This window comes from Neopelma chrysocephalum, unplaced genomic scaffold, assembly GCF_003984885.1.
Source record: "Neopelma chrysocephalum unplaced genomic scaffold, ASM398488v2 Primary Assembly neopelma1_97390, whole genome shotgun sequence".
Taxonomy (NCBI): domain Eukaryota; kingdom Metazoa; phylum Chordata; class Aves; order Passeriformes; family Pipridae; genus Neopelma; species Neopelma chrysocephalum.
In genome coordinates this window covers 242,816-267,502 of record NW_020926031.1, presented here as the reverse complement: position 1 = coordinate 267,502, position 24,687 = coordinate 242,816, and the positions used below count along the sequence as shown (strand labels likewise).

At 39.5% G+C, this 24,687-nt stretch overlaps 1 protein-coding gene across 1 annotated transcript; it reads right to left on the bottom strand.

Moving 5' to 3' along the window:
* Positions 1-2,212: 2,212 nt before the first annotated feature.
* PCGF6 (polycomb group ring finger 6) lies at positions 2,213-24,406 on the bottom strand. Its single transcript, XM_027672111.1, has 12 exons — positions 24,288-24,406; positions 22,715-23,246; positions 21,670-21,769; positions 20,280-20,376; positions 19,676-19,731; positions 18,873-18,932; positions 18,169-18,277; positions 15,504-15,531; positions 13,926-14,024; positions 9,051-9,137; positions 5,571-5,702; positions 2,213-3,290 (listed from the first exon to the last, which is right to left on the bottom strand). Exons 2-11 carry the CDS (start codon positions 23,021-23,023, stop codon positions 5,646-5,648), a joined length of 1,002 nt encoding a protein of 333 aa, XP_027527912.1. The 5' UTR covers positions 23,024-23,246; positions 24,288-24,406; the 3' UTR covers positions 2,213-3,290; positions 5,571-5,645.
* Positions 24,407-24,687: the final 281 nt, after the last annotated feature.

The following is a 24,687-nucleotide window of genomic DNA, read 5'->3' as shown; positions in this document are numbered from 1 at the left end:
CCAGACGCAGTTGGCCCTCCTGTCTGCCAGGGCACTGCTGACTCATATTCAAGTTGCCATGGATCAGGACCCCCAGGTCCCTTTCTGCAGCACTGCTCTCCAGACTCTCATTCCCCAGTCTATACACACAGTCAGGGTTGTCCCATCCCAGGTGCAGAATCTCCATTTGCCCTTGTGAAACTTCATACAGCTGGTGATTGCCCATCTCTCTAATTTGTCAAGTTCTCTCTGCAAGGCCCCTCTGCCCTCAAGGGAGTCAACAGCTCCTCCCAATTTAGTGTTGTCAGCAAACTTAGTTAGTGTTCCTTTGAGACCAGCACTGATGGATCCCAGCATCTGCAAAAACATTTTCCCAGGGGACTTTACTTACTAATTCCCTGAGCAGCCTGAAGTCTGCTCTCCCCATGTCCAGAGTCAAACTTTTGCTGGCACTTTTCCTCCTGTCAACAGAGATTTTAAACTTGATCCCTTCATGGTCGCTGTGGCCAAGATGGCCACTGATCTCCACTTTGCTCATGAGATCCACTCTGTTGACAAGCAGCAGATCAAGGAGGGCATCTTTCCAAGTTGGCTCCCTTAGGACCTGTTCCATAAAGCTGTCATCCAGTTTTTTTAAGAATCTTCTGGCCCGGGTTGTACCAGCTGTGTGATGCTCTCAGTTGATTTCTGGCAAGCTGAAGTCCCCCATAAGGACAAGGGCAGTTGCCTTGGAATTGTCCCTTAGTTTCTCAAAGAATAATTTGTCTGTGCCATTGTCCTGGTTGGGAGGTCTACAGCAGACTCCCACTGTGACATCTGCATTATTTGTTTGCCCCTTGATTCTTACCCAGAGGCTCTCAACTGTGCCATTGCCAACTGTGAGCTCCATACATTCTAACCCTTCACATACAGCTATGGAAAGGATGCAGGGATACCCCTTGCCTCCTCTGCTCTGCCTGTCCCCCCAAAAAGCCTGTAACGATCCAAGAGGGCACTCCAATCACAGAACTCATCCCACCAGGTTTCACTTATGCCATTGACATCAGATCTCTGGGACTGGGCCAAAGCTTCGAGCTCCTCTTGTTTGTTCCTCGTGCTGTGTGCACTGGTATAGAAACATTTCAAGTGTGGTACACTGTACCAAATAACTCGTGAGGCAGATTGAGGGATTCCATTAGTGTTCCTTTCCTCGAGTTTTGCACACCATCCCTTGCTCATTACTAGTAAGCCTGGTTTTGCCCCTTTCCCCCTTCCAAGCTAGCTTAAAGCTATCAACAAGCCCCACCAGCTCCTGTGCTAGAACTCTTTTCCCCCCCTGAGAAAGGTGCATCCCATCAGGTGTCAGTAGACCAGGTTTTGAATAGATTATCCCATGGTCAAAAAAACACAAATTTTTCTGCTTATACCAGACTCTGAGCCACGCGTTGACCTGATGGATTTGCTTATTCCTCTCAGTATTATTCTTTGTTACTGGAAGGATTGAGGAAATTACTACCTGCGCTCCTGATCCTGCTACCAGTTGCCCCAAGGCCCTGAAGTCTCTTTTGATTGCCCTCAGACTTCTCTTTGTTATTTTGTCACTGCTAGCTTAGCAACCAGTAGTGGGTAGTAATCAGAGGGCCTTGCTAGACTGGAGAGTTTTCTAGTGATGTCTCCCGAGCCCCTAGGAGACAGCAGACTACCCTGCGAGCTGGGTCCCGTCTGTATATCAGGCCCTCTGTTCCCCTTAGAAGGGAGTCTCTCATTACAACCACCAACTACCCTTCTTTTCCTCTTAACAGAGGTGGTTGTGATGCGGGGTACAGGTGGTGTTGGTTTAGGGGACCCTTCAGTCCCAGAAGGACCTTTGCCCACTGCATCAGCTGTCTGGTCTTCTAGTTCCAGGGCCTCATAGCTGTTGTAGAAGGTGTCAGTCCTACTTGTTAAGTTTTCAGAAGGAGGAACAACCTTCCTCCCGATAGGTGCAGTGACCTGCTTCCAGCCTTCATCTTCAACAGACCCTTGACTAACTGCCTTGCAGGGCTCTGAGTCCACCTGCTTCTCCACTGCAGTGGAGGTTTGAGACTCCTTTTCCCTACACTGACTATAGGGAAGGGAGGAAACCTGGTGCCTCCTGGTAGCTTTCATGGATCCCCACACCAATGACCAGCAAGACCATAACACACAGAGCACTCTGATCCTTAGTGCTGCACAAGAAAATATGGAAATCTTAAATAGAAGAAAATTTGAAGTATTAGAGTTGTCACAAACCATAGTATTTTAATATGTTAAAGTTACCTAAAATCCTCTGCGAATCTGGTAGTAACAGACAGGTATTACATTACTCAACCCTGGTCTCCACAGCAATGCACTAAAACACATTAAAAAGAGTGGAAAAAGCAACCATTTTCATAGCTGCTAGAGAGGTATGTGCTAAAGTGAATGGATTTATGCTCCTGACAGTCAAGCCAGTTGACAGATTCATGATAGCAGAATCAGGCCGACAGTGATCACTTTATATACAGCAAGCAGGTAGAAAGAGGTGCTACTTTTTTTTTCATGCATAGTTTAACCAGCTTACAGTCAGCCCATCTCTATTAAGACTAGAGATGAATGATCTACCATTTGGTATAAGCCAAACTACCAGCAAATATACTTCCAGTGCAAACAAAATTGTTTTTCTTCAAGAAAAACAACTAAATGTAATGCTACTTCTCGAAAAAACCAATGCTTATGCTGCATCGTTTTCTACCTATTTTGGTCTGCATTTCTAGTTTCCTTCCTACCCCCAAATCACATCTGAAGACAGATGATCACAGTACACATTTTTTTAGGCAACTCACTGTCTCCTCCCCAAAATACACTATACTGCTCACTGAAGATCATCCCTGAGAGCACTGTTCTAGCTAGACACTTAGAAAGCAAGAGATATCTCAGAGCTTAGAGGAAAAAAAGGCTGTTAACCCTGTGAAATCTTGTGGGTTTTAAAAAGTAAAAAAAACGCAGCTACTCTGAGCATTTAAATTCCCTGAGCTGAGTGAAATTTGAAGACAGTAATTTGTAACATGAAGCATACCAACATCTACAGCTGTACTTACAGAAGCTGCAATTTTTTACAGTGGTAAAGTCAGATGTTACACTACGATCACACAGCAGCTAGTGGTAGTTCCTTTAACTTGCTTCCTGCCACAGGAAATACGATGGCTTCTTTGGTGAGAAACAGCAGTGAAGAAGCGCCACGACTCTTCAGATTCTTTTGCCTTGTAATATTCCAGTAATCTTTAAGTTAGCGGAGATACCACCAGGCCATAGTGCAGTACAAGCAAACCATCCTACAGAGAAGAGAAAGAAACTGTATCATCCTACTTCACCTTTTCCGTGAGGCATTTCCGCCACCACCTGGCACGACAGTCACTGCACGGCAGGACCCCAGGCACAATCTCACCATGTTATACAGTGTCCCTTCCATATGGAGAGTGCAAGTTTTGAAGGCAAATAATTCCTCTTTGAGATGGAGAAGAGTGTTAAAAGAAAGTAGAATCTGGTACTTTGATTTTATTTTAAAGTTATAATTGAAATATCTCCATGCAATAGGCTCTTGCTTTCCACATGATATTGTGGGGCAGAAAAAGTAATCCATTAAGTAGTTCTAGAAGGTGCTGCCAGAAGTTGCAGTAGAAGAGTCTAGACTACTACTATATACATTTAAGTAATAAACACATTGGATTAAAAAAACTCCAAATGACAAACCATTAGTTTATTAAGTTATGTTTCTCCTCTTCAGAGACTGCTCCACATAATAAAAAAAAACTTTCACCTGGGAAACAGGACACTTCTGACCCATTAGCTTTACTAATGCCACTTAATTCACACTCAGCTGGTGAAAGGCCTAGCACTTAGTCTGCCTTCAATGGGAATCTGACTTATTGCATTAAACCTCTTTATATGGACAGACTTTAAAAAAAGTTTTCTTTTGAAGAGAGAACTACATCAATCATAACTGACATGTTAGAACTTCTACTATATTTTGCTTCAGATGTTTTTATCTACTAACATACAGGATGTAAGATAACATGTTCCAGAGAAGTTACACAGTTCTACGTGAGAGGGTATATCAGCATATTAAAAATAATCTTTAATTAAAAAGTTAATTACCCAAAAAAAAGTAACAAGATTGCTATCACTTCACAGGTCCTGTATCATCATACAGTAACAGGAGAAAGTGCTGTTTCAGTCTGAACACAGTGTTTTGGAAGAATATATATATATTTTTAAACCATAATTTGTTATCTGTGTAAAAATGGTTTTGACTAGTTTGTGCAGCCTCGACTATTCATAAAAAATAATCTTTGAGCCATTTTGTATTGGATTAAATTTAAGATTAAGCAATTGATCACCAACAACTCCAGAGCATGTTCCTCCACGAGTGTCATGCACTTCATTTTGTTTCATGGATGCTTATGATGACAAATGAGGCCGAGTGTAGTGTAGATGTCAATGAACCTCAACTTCAATGGTCAGGAATTAAACTCCCCAAATGCATTCCTGTGTTATTAGTGCCAACTGACTAACTTTCCTTCATCTTCTCATCCTGTTATTAACCAGGAATCCATTGCTAACTCCTAAAATAATACACAAGGATACAGGAGCTTTAACTCACTTCTTCAGCGTCTAGTATAAAGTGGGATGGCTACGTTGCAAAATGAAGAAAGAATCTTGATTGTTCTCACTTCTTGTTATGCGGAACATGAGGTTACTTAGGAATCTCTTGGCACACAGGACGTTGTTACACCTTCACAAAGCTACTTACTCCTTGTGCCCATTAGCTACTTCAACAGAGAAAATAAGATTTTCGAGCTTTGTTTTTTTGGAGAACTGTTGTCAAAATCAGTTCTTCCTCTATGGCAGTTTCTTAAAGAAATATTTATAAAAAAAGAAAATGCTACAATGTATTCTTTGATGAATGGGTTTTCAAATGGTACATTTAACAGTAGGACATTTAAAGAAATTATCTATTTACACAGGAAATATCCCTGGTAAACCAAAGGCCAAACCCACTGCAATTCCTTTGGCACAAAGTAAAACTGAGAGTTACCCCAGTACTGGCACTTCTTACTCTGTAATTAATTTCTAAAGTATTACACATTTCTACATGTCTTTCTCTAGACACTGTTCTTAAAAGAAAGCCCAAACAGAGAATGTGATCTCACTGCACATTACAAATCTCAAGCCAGTTTAACTCAGGCTCAAAAGAAATGCAAAGCTCTCCAGTGTTCTTTGCCACACATTTGTGACCCTGACCTAAAAAAATTTAAAAGGATCCTGCCTGTTACACCCAACTATAGAGTGGAACTGACAGACTAAAACATCAGAGTACATACCCCCTCTGATGTTATAAGAGCAGGAACAAAAAAAAGTGCCCCACTTTCCGAGTTCAATAATCCCACAGCAAAGAGTAAAACACTTCCGTAGCAAATGTGTGCTAGAAGGTCACAGTAATTAAATTAGAGCACAGCTCTTGCTGCCTAGCTCAGGAGACCAAAAAAATAGCGCAATAGCATTGGGTTACAAAAAGGTGAGAGCTACAAAGAAACCATTAGAATCTGCCAAACCTCTGTGCCAAGGGCCAAGGACATCACGGAAGGCACTCCTTTTAGCTTTTCCCATGTGTGAGCTCATTATATCCATCAGTGATGCAGAACTCTGAGAAGGCCCAGTTTCAGACAAATGAAAATAACCAGCAGCTTGGATCATGTTGCATTTGTGCAACAGAGGGGAGGAAGGTAATACAGAGAAGAAATTATATTCTGATATAGTTAATAATAAGCTTCCTTCCTCAGCTACTTGATCAAACTCTTATTACGAATCTAAATGCCTGGTAAAAAAATTCAGCCTTTAAAATATTCTGTGTCTTTGATCGCTCCTTGCAGTAAATTCCACAAGTTCTACACTGTTTTAAAAATAAAACAAAGTTGCTTCTTTTTATATAAATTCTGTGCAGCAATTTTTTTTATGTTTTTGCCCTAAACAGAGCTAGAAAGCCTACTTCCAGCTAATTAGGAAGATTCAACCAACCACACAATTTCTGAAATGTCAAAACATCTTGAGATCTACAAAATTAAACAAGATTTATTGATGATTCTTTTTTAGCCTTCTATCAACTACTCAGAAACTAACATGCTTACATTCAACCACTAAAATTAGCTGCTTATTTACTCCAATTAAAACAACCTGAGTAGGTTACTATGGGGCCAGAGTCAGGAATACTTATTTTATCATCAGATCACACTTGATCTTCCCACACTTGCTGGACAGGCACACGCATATTCAGAACAGCTAAAATCCTGCTAGTTGCACCTAGAGGAGACTTTAATTTACTGAGGCTCTAAGGCACCACTACACAGTGCCAGTCAGTAGGAAAAAACCCAAATACAGCACCCAAAATCTTCACAAGACTGTGCTCACAATCTGGAGCATTTAAGAACAATTCAGGAGGAGTAAAACACACTAAAAATAAAAAGTCACAGTGATTATGGTCCACAAGAATAAATCACACAAACATATGTTATGCTGCATTGCAAACGCTACCAAAGAGTGCACATTAAAATTAATTTCTTTGGGAAAGAGAAATTTATCTGCATTTTTTAAATCACTTTCCCCAGCAAAAAGAATAACTGCTGACACGAATGAACTAGCAAGTGAAAAACAGCAGGTTTTTTTTTCCCTCTAACAGTGGCTGTAGTCATCCAAACAAAAGCCCAGTGTTTATTCCTTTAAATGACTTTGTGTTGCAGAAGCAGCTATTGAAGCTATTTTCTTAGCATGAAGCATCTAAAATGAACATCAGAAACTGGTAAATGACAAGAGCAGTTTTGAAGAGTGTCTCAGCATCCTGGTGAGAGCTGTTAGGGACGTTCCAAGCTCCAACACTAATTTGGAAAGGCTGGAAAGTTACAAAGGCACAGGATGCCCTTGGAGCTTAATGTAAAATTCATCAAATATTCCTCTGTAGTTGTCTCACTGGCCAGGACAACTGTGCCTCTTATTGAATTTCAGGTCCTGGTGAAAAATAAACACTCATTATTTTTAGACTTGACCTATCAGTTTATTTTTCTTCCTGGATAATTATCTAAAAATATTTTCCAAGGTATTTTTAATCCTAGAAATGCATCCTTTAATCCTAGAAATGCATCCTCATGATTTCTAAAGGATAATATAATGTTAGACTAAAGAACATGGAAATTATTTCAATATCAAAAAAGAAGCAACTGTGGTTTATTTGCAACGTTCCTACTGTAACTATTTGATATCCTAAGATGTTTTCTAACAAAATTAAGAAAAATTAAGGATGAACCTGATCTTTCAAGTTTCCTGTCACGAGTGACTATGAAACCACAGGACTTCAAAAAAAGCAAAGATATTTTTTCTGTTTATTTGTCCAATAGAGCAGTCTTGAGGGAATTAACTGCTAGCATACTGATTTTGTAATAAATGAGATCTGAAACCTCACTGCAGAATGTATCCCAAGACAACTGTTCTCTTTGTGGAGCTGCTGACTGGTACCTCATCACTAAACATCAATCAGGCAGACCCACTTCTGACAACAAATGAAAGACACTAAACTTCAACTAGGCAGATCCATTTCTGACAAGAAATGAAACTCAGGTAGTATTCCTTAAAGTGCTTCCCCAAGAGCATTTTCCATACATTAAAGGCTTTCATGCTAAGATCAAGCTTAAAAAGCATATATGTGACTATACCCCTGGACTGAGAAACATATAATCCCTCTGCCATTTACTGAAGCTTTTAGTAGATGGTACTTCCAGCACTATATGCTGATTGCTGAATTTGCTTAAAATGAACACATTATGTTAGAAACAAGCTTGTTACCAGTACCTGCTTCCTCCCAGTTTCTACCCCCTGCTCCTCAAAGTGGGTTAGGTTACATTTCCATTTTTCTTCATATATAAACAGCTAAAACATCAAGTATGGCATATATTCACTTTAACTGCAGAAACAGCACAAGCTTCATAGACTTAATGTCTGCCAAAACTACAAGCCAAATACCTCTGCCCTGACTGTGGGATTCCTCCTAGTGACTCAAATCAGGTACAGGTGATGCAAAGCCCAAGATACCTCAAAATGAGCTTTCCACTTCTTGGCCCTGACACAGAAGCCTCCCTGTAACATGAGAGGGCTCAGCAGGAAATTTAAATGTAAAAGTTTGTGCATGTGTGTGCACAAAGAAGTGAAGAGAAACGATTCTGCAACTATTTCAGCCCTTCTACTATCTGCTTAGATTGCTTTCCAAATAAAACACCAATCTAAATCCTGTTTTCCCTACTGTATTAGATTAAACATTACCTTCTCAAACTTCCAAGTTTATATTAATATACAGTTTACTATATCATGATTTTACATCTCTATTCTACTATGCACTATGCAGACTACTTCATTGTTTTTGCAGCACTTGTAAACTGGTGTGATCCTTCCCATTATAAAGATGCTTGAAAAGGTTCACAAAGAATTAAAACCAAACACTTTCTTATTTGTAAAGCCAGCAGCATTAAGGACAGTACATTATCGACAAGGAATAGTTGGCCATGCTGTGAGCAGAATCAGTACAATATGCATCAAGCCTATTAACTGCATTCACTACCCCCCATCTTTGGTTTGTGTTTTTATGAGCAAGTTTATCCTCCTTACTCAGTCACAAGGATAGCCTTATTTAGGATTTGTCCTCCAATTTCTTGCAGAGATGCAATTACCAGGGAGGAAAAACAAGCCATGGTAATTGAAAGAATGGCTGATATAATATATCCTTTTTTTGTTGGGGGGGGGGTGGAACCAAACCCCAAACAAAACCCAACACAAAAACCTCATATCCAGAAAATCATGAAAATGGTCAAGAACACTCTCTGCACATGGTACTCTTCTCAACTCTACTTAAAAGATAAACAACATTTTGCATAAGCTGGAGAGATCTTCTGAGCAACTTCTTCAGACAAGCTGGTGCTTCCTGATAGCTTAAGAAAGAAGTCTTCTATTTTAAAAGGGAAAACCTGGAACAAAGCCCCAGCTGCCACATGTACCTGCACTGCGCTCTCTCCTATGACTTGACGAATTTCCCTCAGTGTCTGGTAGTGCTCCAGCAGGTGATCACCACATATTATGTCCACCTGTGAAAGAACACAAACATGGTCAAGTTCAACTACCTTTGTAGTAGCAAAACCATACCTAAGGCCTTTTAATTTGATTAGCAGAGTTCAATTCTAGCACGTTAGACACTCAAGTCATCTTTACCTTTATTGTCCAAACGTATTTAGCATGCACAGCACAACTGCACTGCCCTAATGCCTCTCACCCCATGGTCCTGACTTGGGGCTCACTGCTGGAACAGAACAGACAGTTTATTGTTTCATTCACAATTTGGTGCACCCACTGAAAGAAGCTGTTTAGTAATAGCTGTGATGAATTTAGTGGGAACTTAGATCGTGTATTACAATGATCCCAAAACCATCCGGAATCATTCGTCACATCAGTGGCAAAAGACAGTTGTTTGTGCTGCTGAAAGTGAGCCTCATTCCTACCTTGAGTGAGAAAACATGTGACTAAGTTCACTTAAGAAGTGTTTGGAAGAAGTGTTTTAATCCATTGCATGCTCCTGTCAGCTGGTACGTCACACAGTCCTTTAACATGCACCCAGTCAGTATTTCTGGGATAGAACTGTAGGACATACTCAGCACTTCTATGTATTGTCCTCTTCTGCAGCTAAACTGTGTCAATGCTGTATGAAATTTCAGACGAGGTACTTTTTTTAAGTAACTGCCCACAAAACCAGTAATTTTGTGGAAAAACCCCCCATAACGAAGTATTCTGAATTCCTTGTCTTAACTATTATAAAAAATAGGCTTCTTTATAAAGTTATATGAATTTACTGTGCAAGGCAAATCCAGACTTTAACATTCCAAATTAGAGCAGCTAACACAGCACTGTTTCTCTCTCAACTGCAGCATGCTTAAATTTTCCTTATGAGCAATTTCTAGATATGGAAGTGAGAGTGCTCTCGTTTGTGAATTGAAAAAACCTTAAAACTGAAGTTAAGAGCATTGACACTGAGCTGTCCCACAGCTTTCTGCAAGGAAATTGTCTAAGCTCTGCCCCTGCAGCAGCTGGGGAGCACACTGCAATATCATGACGTATTCTCTTATATGGCCACTTTCCAGGACAGGATGCACTCTGTGCTGCAGCTATTCAATTCCCCTGGATTTATATTCTTCTGTGTGCTGACCCACTATATCTCTCTTGTTCTTCATGAAGAGATTTGGCAAGATTTATGCCTCATGCTGGCAGACCACATTGTTCTGAGACTCGGGAACACAGGAATTTTACTCCTCAGAGGCTCAAAAGGGGCTAATTTACTTCACCATCTGTATCGTATGAGGACGATGTCGAACACTCTCTTCAAGTTAGGTTGATTGTTTATGTGCAGAAGATGTAAACTGCTTAGCATTATTTCTGCTTTTAGCTTCTAGAAGTAAACCAGCAAGTAAAAACTAATCGGGATGTAAGATTTAATACTGATCCATATACGCACAAATGCATATATTTAACATCAACATTTGATGTATTTAACACGGCACCTGAAATAAATATATTTTTTTTCTTTTTGAAAACTGGCTAGTTATTTCTCCTGCCTTCCATGCATTTTAGCCTCTACAGTTATTACTGCAGGAAGACAGACATGTCTGCTTTGCTTTCCAGTGATACATGAGTTTAATTACTTTTGTTTTATAAGCTTATTTTTATACTATAAGGCACTGAAAACTCAATCCTGAGGCCACTGAAACATATATACACACATATTTTATATATTCTAAAGAAACAGAAAATCTAACCAATATAACATGCAAACAGACACAGTCCCAGCTGCTGACAATCTCTCAAAACAGAATTAGAATGCTTGTTTGAAAGTATCCCATTGTTGTACCTGCTGCTCCAGTTTCAAATGACAGTCATTAAAGAGCTAGTGTCTAATAATAAATTGAGAAGAGTTTTTCAGATTTATTGTACTAGAATGCTCTGAATACCAAATGCCTAACTGTCCAATTCCAGCACAAAAGCCTGAAATTCTGCCTGCTAATTGTTATGCTAGATTTCATTCTATAAGGACAAAAGAACGAAATATATACTAAAAAAAATCCCAATTCAGTGTGAAAATGAGTTGTGAAATGTGTTTCAGAGGAATCCTTGTTTAGGAATTAATACATTGCATTGCAAAAGAGGCAATGAGTACTACAGATTTACTAAAATTTCAACTGATTGGTAAAATTGAAATCAGCTGGTACTGATTGCTTGTGAGTAATAAATGGTAGCTTGACCTTTTGCTGAACAGAAGCATGAAGGTGTAGCTGCTGAATACTCAGTCACTTGATACAATTCTTATTAAAATAAAGTAGGTTTTCTATTATGCCATTTCTTTTCTTTAGGTGGCTTGTCTGCTATAAGAGCTATTTCTCTAAAAGCCACGATAACAGACATTTATAAATTCATAATCACTAAGTAAGACAAATAAAAATAGAAAAAGTTCATGTAAGGGACACCCCATATAAGCTTCATCCCAAGGGAGAATTTGGCCCAGAAAAGGGTAGACCTCAATCAATAGTTTCTATGCCAACCCATACTATCCAGGGAAGGGCAAGGAAAACACAGTTTTACAGATTGACATGAATATTTGGGCTAGTTATTCAAAAAGCTGTCAAAGCTTCCCATTTCCTCTAGCTGCTATTTACTTTTCAAAAGGTACCGGATACTTCTATTCCAGGGTTTAAGACTGGCATAAAGAAACTGCATCAACAGCTACATTGTATGAGCACAGACTTCCTTTCTTCCAATCTTCCCCTAGGTTGCAGTTCACACACACACTTTCAGGAATGCACATCTGGTAATGGAACACTTCTATTCCACAAACTATGCTAATGTATTTGGACCAGCCAAGCCACAAGGCTTTCAGCAAACTCTCTCATGCTTACAAGAATGAATACCAAGAAGGGATACTGCTGCTGCAGGATGACCTCAAAGGAAATCACACTGTAAAGAAAACTTCTGCATCAGATGCTGAAGACAAGAATCTAATGGATTCCAAACACCATAGCCTGTATTTAGCTCACACGAAATGCTACCTACTCAGCTATTAACAGTGATTCCATTTTCTCAAAAATGATTTTCACCCTCTCCTAATAAATTCCAGCAAGTATATTCAAGAAAGACCTTGTAATTAGAAGTATACATAAATGTATACAGAAAATTAATCATTGCCCAAAGCAGAGAGATCAAAACAAAGCATCAGAAAGAATAAATTACAGTCTACCAGCTCAAGAAGTAGATAAAAATGAAGCCTTAACCTTCAGAGAAACTAGGAAATTTGAACCATACTCCATTTGCAAACTCAAATACAGAAATTTGAAAATAATTTGAAGCCTTGGACTAGGAAAAAAAAGAACAAAGGCAGTGGCTTCAAAATTGCTTTTTAGACTACTGTCACACATGAGTCAGTTGGCTTATTGTACAATTTCATTAACCTCAATCTGGTGCAGGTCAATGAAGAAAGGCAAGTATTGGCTAACATTGCACACGAACAAATTAAGCCGAAGAGGTCCAAGCACAGTCAGCAGTTCAGGAGAATGGGTAACACATCTATCCCTTGGTCATTGAATCAGCTCTAACATGGAATGAGTAAAACATTTGCCCACTAATAGGGGATCATATCTATCTGGCAAAGTCCAAGTAAAAAGTAACTAATGGGGGAAAAAACGCTCAAGTTAGCTCTGTTAGATGATCTCAAGATTGCAAAATCTGAAAGACCACTACACATGGGCCCAGCTTAATTTTGAAAAATGAATACCTGCAATTCCCATGACAACTGCTCAGTATTCCTGAAAACTGAGACTCTGGTGTTCTACTTAAGAAAATCCAAACGAAACAATTCATTCCCCTCAAATAAACCACAACTCAGTTAATGCAAAAAGCTTCTCTAGTCTCATTTTGAGGATACTTTTATTTGTTTAGAATATCAAGTCACCACCACCTGAAAGCTAGAAACTCCCACTGAGAGAAAACCAGCAAATGAAAATACATTACTTCCTCAGCATGATGAATAATTTATATCTGATCTGCTTTGTCACCACTTAAAAGGTAAGCAGCATGAATAAACACTCATTACTGAGGCACACAGCCATGCTGTATTGTCTCAGGCACTTACTACTGTATGAAAACAGCCTTAACTCCAAACCCAGCATTTAAATTCCACCATTTGTCTATTCACAGCATTATCAGCTTGATTTTCCAATAACTGACAGCTTTAAGAATTATTTACACCTTACAAAACTCCCACATTTTCTCAACAGAATGGTTGCTGAAATACACTGAAGAATTGAAAAACTGGTTTTGACATGCAGTTCCTCTCAAAATGGTTGAGAAATATAAAGCTAAATTCTTTTGCTCCTTTGAATTCTTATTTGGAGGGAAGTGTCTACATTTGCATTCGCACCTTTCATTTCAACACATCCATCATTCTTTCTTAGCCCTTGTTTGCATTCAGTTAAATTTTATTGTTATTCAGCTCCTGCCTTCATATACTCCCACATTCCCACACTTTCCTGTCCAGTTTTACCTTAGAAACAGCAGTATCTCTTAGTTTTGAATTTCATCAGCTGAAATCTTAAATGGCACTTTAAAAACTCTATCCAATTAATAAAATATTATGAAAATTTAAAGAGGATGCAAATGAGCTAGGAGAGTTGTTCCTTGCAGATCACAACATTTCAAACAATTAGTTTTTTAATTCTCACTGCATTAAAAAAATCTAACATTACTTCTAGAATCTAAAGAACAATGGAAATGTCTGCCCAAAGCAGAGGCATTACGCTGATCACAGGGAACTTGTAAGTGCCACTGCAAGTGCATACCTGACAAGCAGGGTCCAGATCCATTTTTCTTCTGAGGAATTTCTCCACATGTCCAATTGTTGCCTCCCCAGAAACACGCACAAACTTCTTTTCCAAAGGCTGCAAAGAATAAGTAAAGATTTTCAGCCCTCATCCCTTGTAAACACCAAACCCAAGTGACCGTCCAATAACAAAGGGAGACAGCTTAAATTTTTGGACCCTTCTCTGATCTACTTGCAGATTACCTCATAGGGAAAGAAATAAATATGTATTAAGACTCTGTGTTCAAACTTCCTTCTGTTTAAAACATTTACAAAATAACCAGCGACTGACTTCAGTCCCATCTTATTTTAAGAACTTCTCCCACTACAAGGATTTACTCATCTGAAGCACAAGAAAATTTCCTAATGTTTCCATATTTTCTCCAAATCAGGCTTGTATACTAAACACAATTCAGATACTTAAGCCCCATCATTTTATGATGCAAGGAGTTTAAGTCCTTCAGCATTCTAGAAGCAATATGGCTCATTCTTAATAGCCCATGAAATTCCAGAATCAATTAAAATATACTACTATGCAGAAAACAAGGGCAAGACTAGTCTGAAATCTTTTTGCTTTTTTCTAAATACTTTCACAGACAGGACTGCAACAAGAAGACATTCATTATACCAGACTCAAAAATTTTAATGGGCTTCCATTCTATGGATTAAATTTTAAACAGCTGACTGGTGATATGGACGACTACACGAAAAGGCACAAAGGCAGAGCAGATGACTGCATTCAGTGTGATAAATGGATTACTTTTTGTGTCAATTGATTGGATTTTTATGTTGACTTCTGAACAGACGTGATTTACTACCCAAGTTCATCGTATTCTTTCAAAATAAAAGAACGGGCTGAGGGTCATGGACTACCCTTGAATTCAATCATGCATTTAAATAAGTATCCATGATAACTGTGCTTTGGGAACAATAGTTTGATTTATTCATGTGCAAGAGCTAGAAATTACAGTTAGACCTGATCTGGGGACCCTGCTGCTGCAAGCTTGATGATGCTGAATTTAGGCTTGCTGCATGTATAAATCAGTTTATGGCCATGGACCCGGTAACCTGTTCTCTACTCCCCCATCCCCACTTACAAAAAGGACAGTTGAAACCCCTTACATATTAAGTATAACTCCTTATATATATATATTATATCCCTTATATATATATTTTAAGTTCTACATCTAGTTCTCGTAAGGGAACTTCCCTTAAGGGTGGGGCATCACAATTGCCCTGTTTTGTGTAGCCCAAAACAAACAGGACAAACAACAAAGCAGAAAGGAGGGCAAATGTGAGAAAGGGTAGGAGGTGATATAAGGGCAAGAACATGAAAAAAATACTGTGAAATGTAAGGGTAAAAAGAAGAAAAAAATGCTGGATAGGCATGATAGTATATTACAATAGGTTTGAAAGTACACGCTGCAATCCAATATTGGTTATTACTATGCTGATGAAAGTTCAGGCTGCATTCAGTGTAAGAAAACCAAACTAAATTAAATACATTCAGGGTATAGTTATTTCTGAAATAAAAGAAAAATTCAAATCACATCTGTACCTTAAAATTCCCTGTGCCTTCGTTAGCTCTGGAAAAAAAAACAAGAGTAGAGTAAACACAGTCAATATCGCTAAAGTTAACAGTTAATAATATCCTCAAGCTCTTCATAACAGTGACTTATTGATTTATGAGTCTTGCATATCAAGCTTATATTCCCAGTTCAGGCTCTAATACATGAAATAATATTAGACTAAATTTACATATCTTTTTCTCCTATCCCTTATTTTTCTGCTCAATTTTTTCTTGTGAATTCAGCTATTTATGACTTTAAGGTTTGTCTACATGAAATGGGAGTAAAAATCAACACAGCCCACAGCCATTTTTAAACACAACATTAATTTTCATAGGAGTTGGTTGCAATATTAATGCTGCTTAAATATCCATACTTCAAGGTCCTTGATATTTGGAACTTCAGCAGACAGTACCTAAGAAGTTACTCACAGAACACACACAAACACCTAAGGGGCTCCCTGAGCCAGTTGCTGGCCTTCCAAACTATTTATATGACAATATTAATGCTATCTCGGAACTCAGAAAAGCAGCTTGTGTTTCTCTGGAATATGAAATACACACAAAGGTGGCAAATGACCCAATTCCCAGCTGGCTTCCACCAAGGTTCACTGATTTGCACATCCTAAGCCTGTGACCTACCACTGATACTCCACACCTTCTTCTTTTAGTGCAACATATAAATTTGTCCCTTAATTAAACCCAATCCATGACATTTCATTATTCTTGCATTGCATTAGCAAGTACACATGAGAGAGGAAAAAATTAAGTATTTCATTGCACTGGAGAAGGCAAAAATCAAACATCACTGTAAATCAACCGACTATTTGGTATAACAAACAAATGTGCAGACCACACATTAGCACAGCACTTCAAGTTACTGTAATTGAGCACCTCCACCTCTAAATATGTACCAGATATCAGAGCTAGGTAAAGCTATCATGAGCTAAGAAACATAGAAAAGCTTTTTCACCACAGCTGTCATTTTATTTGATACAGTTCCACAGCCACAGGTGACTAGATTATATACTCTAAAGACACAATAGAGACCGTCAGAATTTCAAAGTAACAATTTCTTCTGGCTATTACAAGTTTGCTTTATCCAAAATGCTTTATTAATCTCTCATAATCAAGATGAACCAAGATTGGTTTTGCCTGCAGAACACTCGATACTACAGTTTTAGTAATGACTCCCACTGCTGTCAGCTGTGCTTGTGAGCATTCAGCTGCAAGGCAGGCATGAGAAAATGAACTGAAATTAAGTCAGGTATGTGGATTCACAGTGTCAAAAATTTTATATTATTTGAAAGCAGCTGAGAGCTTGCTTGACATTAGTAGCAAGGATTGTTTGTTAGGCCGCAAGTTGAACTCTACTTGAACTATGTGGCTCTGCTGCATAAGTCAAAGATGGGTTACAGCAAAACCTGCAGCTAACAACCTGAACATTAACAAGAGTTAGAATAGACAAAGCTAGCACCTTAAATATTATTTAAAAAATAACAGTGGGAGTGGACAGCCCATAAATTGTGGTATATGAACAGTAACAACCATATTACAACATGGACCACAAAACTGACCAAAACAAACCAAAGAGGACGTGAAGGTGATCACACAGCAAGTACTGGATAATGAAACAGTGAACCAAAGAAGAATGAGAAGATCCCAGACCCTAAAATCACTATTGGTCTGGACTTCTGTGAGGGATGGGGAGTTTAGGTCATAAGAGTGTAGTTGCCCAGGGATTTCTTTCTTGTGGTCCCTCTAGTGAGGTACCAGCTTGAGCTACCAGATGACTGATTTGTGCCAGTAAACCTATCTAATGGAGTTGAGAGCCTGGTGTCAAAACTTTAACACACAAGGATATTCTTTTGTTCCCTAGAGGTTCAGCTTTAAGACCTTCCCTTTTCTTCCTGCAGTCCCACTCCTCATCCATTTAAAGAAATAAAGAAGACACACGATGGGCAACACAAAAATAAAGCCAACAAAACAGAAAACCACACGCCACCACCCACCTTACTAAAATTTACCCATGAAGAAAATTTGTTCTGTACTCTGAATAAAGTGACACACAGTGGAGAAACTGGACATAACATATAAAAAGATGTCTACAAAGAGTGAGGTTGAATCAAGATATGCTTTGCCAATAGAACTTCTGAGTTTCTGAGGGCTTAATTTTATGTCATTTGTGTAATAGTTTGTTATGATTATGTATTGGAGGTCTCAATGTTTTGTTCAGACAAATTCAGGCCAAAAGGAGGCACAATCTGGGTAGAGGAAAGAGTTACACTTCCCACAAGCCAATCCAAGCACAGCCAGCATTAACGGTACTGCCACCTACAGGGATGAGGGGACTGGAACAGACAGGGATTCCACTGTTCAGTTTACTGAGACTGCGCTACCTTGTCAAAACCAAAACACATGTAAGTTTTAAAACTACACTTTCTGGGAAGCTATTTTTATAGAAAGACACATTTATTTGCATTATCTAGCTATGATTGGCTGTCACTATTGCACTGTAAGTTAAAACCAACTCCCCACTGCTATTTGAGATGAAGAAATGCACATTTAATGAAAACCAAGGGCCAGTTAATGGTCCAACACACACAAGCAGTACCTTCATGTCAGCCAGCTGCTCTTACATTTGCCCACAACTCACCCAATAAACTCCAGAAGTATGGAGATGTCAAGTTCCGGTGGAATCCGGAACACCGAGCCTAGAACCTTACGAGGTCTTCCTCTGCTCGTTGGAACTGGCTGTGGGACAGCTAAAATATTCAAAAAGCCAAAATGCAAAGACAATTCAAAATGAAAACAGCATAAGATGCTAATATGCAAAACAAAAGAACTCATCAGGAAAAGAAGCCTATAAAATTCATCCTATTTTTTATTACTAAATCAGGTCTTTCTGCATTGTATGCTGTGTATTTGAACCAGCATTTTAGTACTTTCAGCAAGGTCCTTCTCCTAAGAGCTGTTTGTTTGATAGTAAGACACAAAATAATCAGAATAATCCCTAATCTGTGAGGAAACTTTGAAGTTCTTATTTTTACTCCTTTGTAATGTCTATTATTTATTAAGATTCAGAAAATAAAATTAATGCACAATATAACATACATTTCCTGGTCGTAGGCAAAATATATAGCTAAAACAATCCAACCATTATCTGGGTTTAAGTGTTGCCAATTTCATCTATTTTTGTAATCTGAGATCTGTGACAAGTTATAGTAGTCAGATAACCAAGAATTCCAAATTTCCAATACACACATCTCCTTCAGTTGTGAGCTAATATTTTAAGGCCTTATGAATAAACTACATAGTAAGTACTTCCCTAACAGTGTCCCCGAAGTGATTACAGCTCACCTGGTTTGGGCACTTCTAATCCTCTTTCTTTATAGAAGTCATGCATTTGTTTTTTCTCTCCTGAAATAAAGAAAAGCCACAATACACAGATTGAAATGTTATTCCAGATGCTGAAAATATCCATATAAATTCCAATGGTCAGAACAGCAAAAATTTTCGAATTTCCTACAGACCTTCACCATCACTAGTATTCCATATGAGGTTGAGACACTTAAGATACTCAGAATAAGATTTTGTTAGTAAAAACTGGGAAGAAATCAGAGAAATTGGCCATAAATCATACTGAGATAGCTGCAAAAACAGTACCCTTCTGCGTCCATGACTATTTTAATACTTTTTATAGTCCATACATATCCACTAGATTGTTGGCTCCCAAAGTTGAAAGTAAATGAGAGAGTGAACACATTTAAAATCAGACAAATAAATATGGCAAAAAAAGAAGAAAAAAATAGAAGAATTTGAGAGAATCAGTCTTAGCAACTTATTTCAACCAAGCCAAGTGAACTTGTTACACAGAATATGACATACTTCTACAAAAATAAGAGGCATGACTATGAAATATTGCCTGGATGTTTACCTGAATACAGTGACACCTGTGTTTCATGAGATAGGGTACACACTGCTACCCTTAATAGCACTTAGCAGGCAGAACCATACCAGTAATCACAGTTAATTCATTAAGATTTATAACCAAACATTACAAAACTATTTTAAAGAGTCCAGAGTAGAAACGGGGCTTTTAATTACTCTGTTTCCTGTTCACTCTTTTCAATTTCTATATAGTAATAAAGAAAGGGACTTACTTTCCTCAAGATTAACAACTAATTTGTAGACTATGTCTTGCAGTTGCCGGTCCAGCCTATGAAATAGAAAAAGAAAAGAAAGTCTTTGGTGCAACATGAAAGGGTTTCATTTTATTGTAACAAAGATACAAAATACACTGTTGAAACATGACATACGTAGAGGAGAGCGACAGAGCAGCAACTCCACATCTTTCATAATACACATCCTGACAGCAGAGCTCCAACAAAAGTCATGTAAAGTTCAAAGCACCACCCTTCGTGAACAGCTCAAGAAGTTAAAACTCAATTTTCAATTAATAAGTACACCATGCCAACAAAGCTTCATCTTTATATGATGCAGCTCATATCACCTCTAACATTGAGTAAACACATAAAAATAACCAGGGTAGAAGGTAATGAACCCTAGAAATGGATACAAACTAGATAAAACGGTATATTGAGGGGTTTTTATCTTAACTATTGAGATGAAACTTACATAATCAAAGAACACAATGTCTTTCTTGCAGCTGTTCCTTCATTTGGAATAGGAAAGCACTACTAGTCTGCAAACCAAAACATTCAAAAGCAAGCAGCAAATCTACAAAAAATGGCATAAATTTATTACCTGATATTATAAAGGGGCTGTGTCTGATGTACAACAATATTGCATTTTGGACATCTGTTGCTATAGTAGAAGTGTCTCACGATGCAGCTTTTACAAACTGTAAAGAAAAGAAACCCCGTGGGAGTCACATGTCCATTATACAGTGCCATCTGTTCAGGCAAGAGGAACAATTACACCCAGACCTCCCAAATAAAATTTGTCAAGAGGTAAAATGAAGTAAGTCATTGAACACTCCTAATTCAAATGATGCAAAGGTGGGTGTTCAATGTTGCAACTGTGTTATCTAGAACATGAGTAGAACTAAGACAACAGAATACTGCCTGCTGAAAAATACTCTAAAACAGTTTCAGTAGAAACAAGGTAAGAAATCATAACTGCCAGTTTCATTCTGTTTACATGTACTTAAAAAACTTGGAAGGAAAGCTAACAAGTGAAAATATCTAGAATAAATAATCTACTATCAAATCAGCGCCCTACAAGCCTGAACACATCAAACTTTTTCACAACATTTACCAGGAAAATTCTACGAGACCACCACAGTTGCACTTGCAACGTTATGTCATCCTTACTAACAGTTGTGCTTTTTCCTAAATTACAAACTGTGCTGAACACTATCAGCTATATAACAAACTAGTCAGCAGTGTCCCAAAAAAGGGGGGAAAAAAAAAAGAAAAAGAGTTTTCCCTCTTCGTATTGTGAGTGGTTGAAAGGTCTAGGAAGCGAGGATTCTCGGATTCAGGTAGGAACATGAGTGTAGCTGAAAATCAGCTTCACAGAAAGGGTTTTATTAGCTTTAAGAGAAAATAGTTCTGTTAGCAAGGGAAAAGCTTTTAGCACTAGGACTGAGGGGAAGAAGACCAAGACAAGCATACCGAAATAATTTTTTTTATTACCCATCTGTTTCCATTCATGAGATTATAGACAAACTTTCCCATGGGTGCAGACCACAATTTCTGTATCTGAACTGGTACTTCCACACAGGTGCTTATGGAACTTTGTGAATACACATCAACAACAGTTTAGGAAACTCTTTAGTCCACTATAAGCAGAGTCACTTAACTTTCTTTTCTCAGTTATATACTCAAATTCCTGGAGCCTACTTAAAAAAAATAATTAAGAAAGTGTACATAACAGCTCTATTTTTGTCTTATTTGGGCTTTTTCTTTTCTTACATTGTTTTTCCTCTTAACTTGGAAAGCAGACTTCGTGATCGAGTGATTTCATGATTTTCTGATGCTTTAAGTGTGCACAAATATATGTCCCTTATGGAACAGAATAAACACAAAACACATTCACTTCAAACAATTATTTTTGGGAACCCAGAACATTTCAACACTGATTTTGTTTGAATTTGCAACTAAACTCTTAAACAGATAACACTGATACTTACAGGTGTGCAGACATTCTGTAATAGTTGTAGCATCAATAAAGTAACCTTTGCAGATGGAACACAGGATATAAGGGGTCAACTCTGCGAGGTTTATCATACGCTACAAAAAAAGACAGTTTGTAAGAGTTTGAATACACAGGCTAAGCCATGAAATTTCCTGATTGCAACTTCCAAAATACCGTAGCCTTAAACCATGAAAAAAACTGGGATCAACAGGCTAGAGGAATGGCTTTTCCTAAGAGGTCAATCATTCCTCATATACAGATCTTTTCTAAAGACTTTCACCTAGTCTTCTAAATTGACCTTTCGGAGAATGGCAATCCAACTTGTTTCATGAATCATATCTAAAAAGCAAACTTTAAACAATCATTTTGAGAAAAGTTCTTTTGCATAAACTCTTTTAAAAAAATATCAAATAGTCAGCAAGGTTGAAGTGGATAGGGGTAGCAAACAATATCATTATTTGAAAATGCTCGTCAGGCGTTTTGGGGCCCACAATCAAGATATATAACGAGTTTATGTCACAAGAGACAGCCATCTCTTGTTTCTACACACAGCTAGGGATTATACAAACGCATATTGAAGCAAAGAATGAAACTTCACTGCCCTGAATTCTGTGCTTATCAGGAAAGCACACAAGTAGTTCCACAACAACTTTTCTGTCTGAACAACACTATTTCAAAAAAAGAACAAATTTTTCAATAGCAACGATCTGAGATGTGCCTGAAGAAGGCAACACATCAGGTTCTTACGTCCCGTTCGCTCTCGTCTGAAGGCCAGACTGAAGGGCTTTCTTTCCCTCAACACCACCATTCATTTCGCCCACGTGCAACCGCCCACCACCCTCTCAGCCACGCCGAGTTTGTAAGGGCTTCTTTCGAATGAGACGAACAAAGTGAACTCGGGTAACAATAAAATAAATATTAAAATAAAATATATAAATACAAAATGATAATTAAAAAAATAATAAAAAGCCCATTCCCACACGCGAGGCACGTCGGGAGCGGGGCCTGGAGAGCCCCGGGAACCCTCCCGCCCCTTTTACCTCCCGGTCGTCGCCCGAGTCGTGCTCCCCGTCATCCGTCCCGAACCGAGCCCCGGCGTCTCCCTCCAGCTCCTCTTCCTCCTCGTCGTCGTCTTCGTCGTCGTCGTCGTCCTCATCGCCGGTGGACTCCGAGCGGCTCCGCTGGAACTCGAAGGGGACGGAGCGCGACCCCGAGCAGCTGGGGGCCCCCTCCATGTCCCGGTCCTCATCGGCCGGGGCCGGGCCTGCTCCTGCTCCTGTTCCTGTTCCCGCTCCCGCTCCATCTGCGTTAGACGGCCCCGAGACCCCGCTCCCAGCGCCCTCCTCCATGTCCACGGACCGGGATCACCGCGGGTCTGTCCGCGGCGCCGGGAGCATGCGCGGGGACGCCGCGGGGCACGCTGGGGAATGTAGTCAGAGCGGACACGGGGCAGAGCCACCGCGCATGCGCTGAGTCGCAACTGGTCTGCACTTTTTATAGCCCGAGGGTTCTTTTTCTTAGTTTTTTTCAAGTGACTCTCTAGTGAAGCAATAGCACACGTTTAATTTGTCACTAAGACCCTGAACCATCTTGTCCGGGAGCTGCTTTACGCTGATGACGCCGCCCTTGTTGCCCACACAGAAGCAGCTCTGCAGTGTTTAACATCCTGCTTTGCAGATGCTGCTGAGCTCTTTGGGCTGGAAGTCAGCTTAAAGAAGACAGAAGTTCTCCATCAACCTGCACCTCAGGAAGTCCTCCATCATCCCCACATCACCATCGGCCAGTCAGAACTCAAATCAGCCCAACAGTTTAATTACTTAGGCAGCCTCATCTCCTCAGATGGTAAGATCGACGGGGAGATAGACAATAGGTTCGCAAAGGCATATAGTGCTTTTGGAAAACTTCATAAAAGAGTCTGGCGTAATAAACACTTGAAGAAAAGTACCAAGATCAGTGTTTACAGAGCCATAGTGCTGTCAACTCTCTTATATGGTTCCGAATCATGGGTCATCTACCGCCACCACCTGCGTCTCCTAGAACGCTTCCATCAACGCTGCCTCCGCACAATCCTAAACATCTACTGGTCAGACTACGTGACCAATACATCTGTTCTTGAACAGGCAGCAATCACAAGTATTGAGGCCATGCTACTGAGAACGCAACTGCGATGGGCAGGGCACGTCTCCAGGATGAAGGACCAACCACCGCCTCCCTAAGATCCTGCTCTATGGTGAACTTGCCACTGGCTGTCGCAAGAGAGGAGCTCCGAAGAAAAGATACAAGGACTCCCTGAAGCAACAACTCAGCCTCGGGCATATTGACCACCATAACTGGTCTACTCTGGCCTCTAATCGGGAGGCCTGGAGACAGACCATTTATAACGCTGCTGATGCTTTTGAGAAAGCACGCAGGATCACTCTTGAGGAGAAAAGACAACGCAGAAAGAATCGAGCCTTGCAGAATATACCATCTAAGGAGTCTTTCTGCTGTGTCTTTTGCAACCAGACGTGTCTATCTTGTATTGGCCTTTTTAGCCACCAACGCGCTTGCAAGAAACGTGGGTAGAGCCCTTCCCAAATCTTCGTTCATGAAGCCTAGCCATGAATTTGTCACAAAATAACGTCAATCACAACATACCAGTTTCATTCGAAATAAGGTTTTAATTCTGTAACATAATGAAATGGAAAGGACCTTAAAGATCACCCAGTTCCAACCCTCTGCCATGGGCAGGGACACCTTTCACTAGACCAGGCTGCTCAAAGCCCCATCCAACCTGGCCTTCAACACTTCCAGGGATGGGGCAGCCACAGCTTCTCTGAGCAACCTGTTCCTGTGCCTCACCACCCTCACAGTGAAGAATTTCTTCCCAATATCTAATTTAAACCCGCCCTCTGACAGTTTAAAGCCATTCTCCCTTGTCCTGTCACTACATGCCCTTGTAAGAAGTCACTTTCCAGCTCTCCTGTAGCCCCTTTAGGCACTGGAAGGTGGTCTAAGGTCTCCTCGGAGCCTT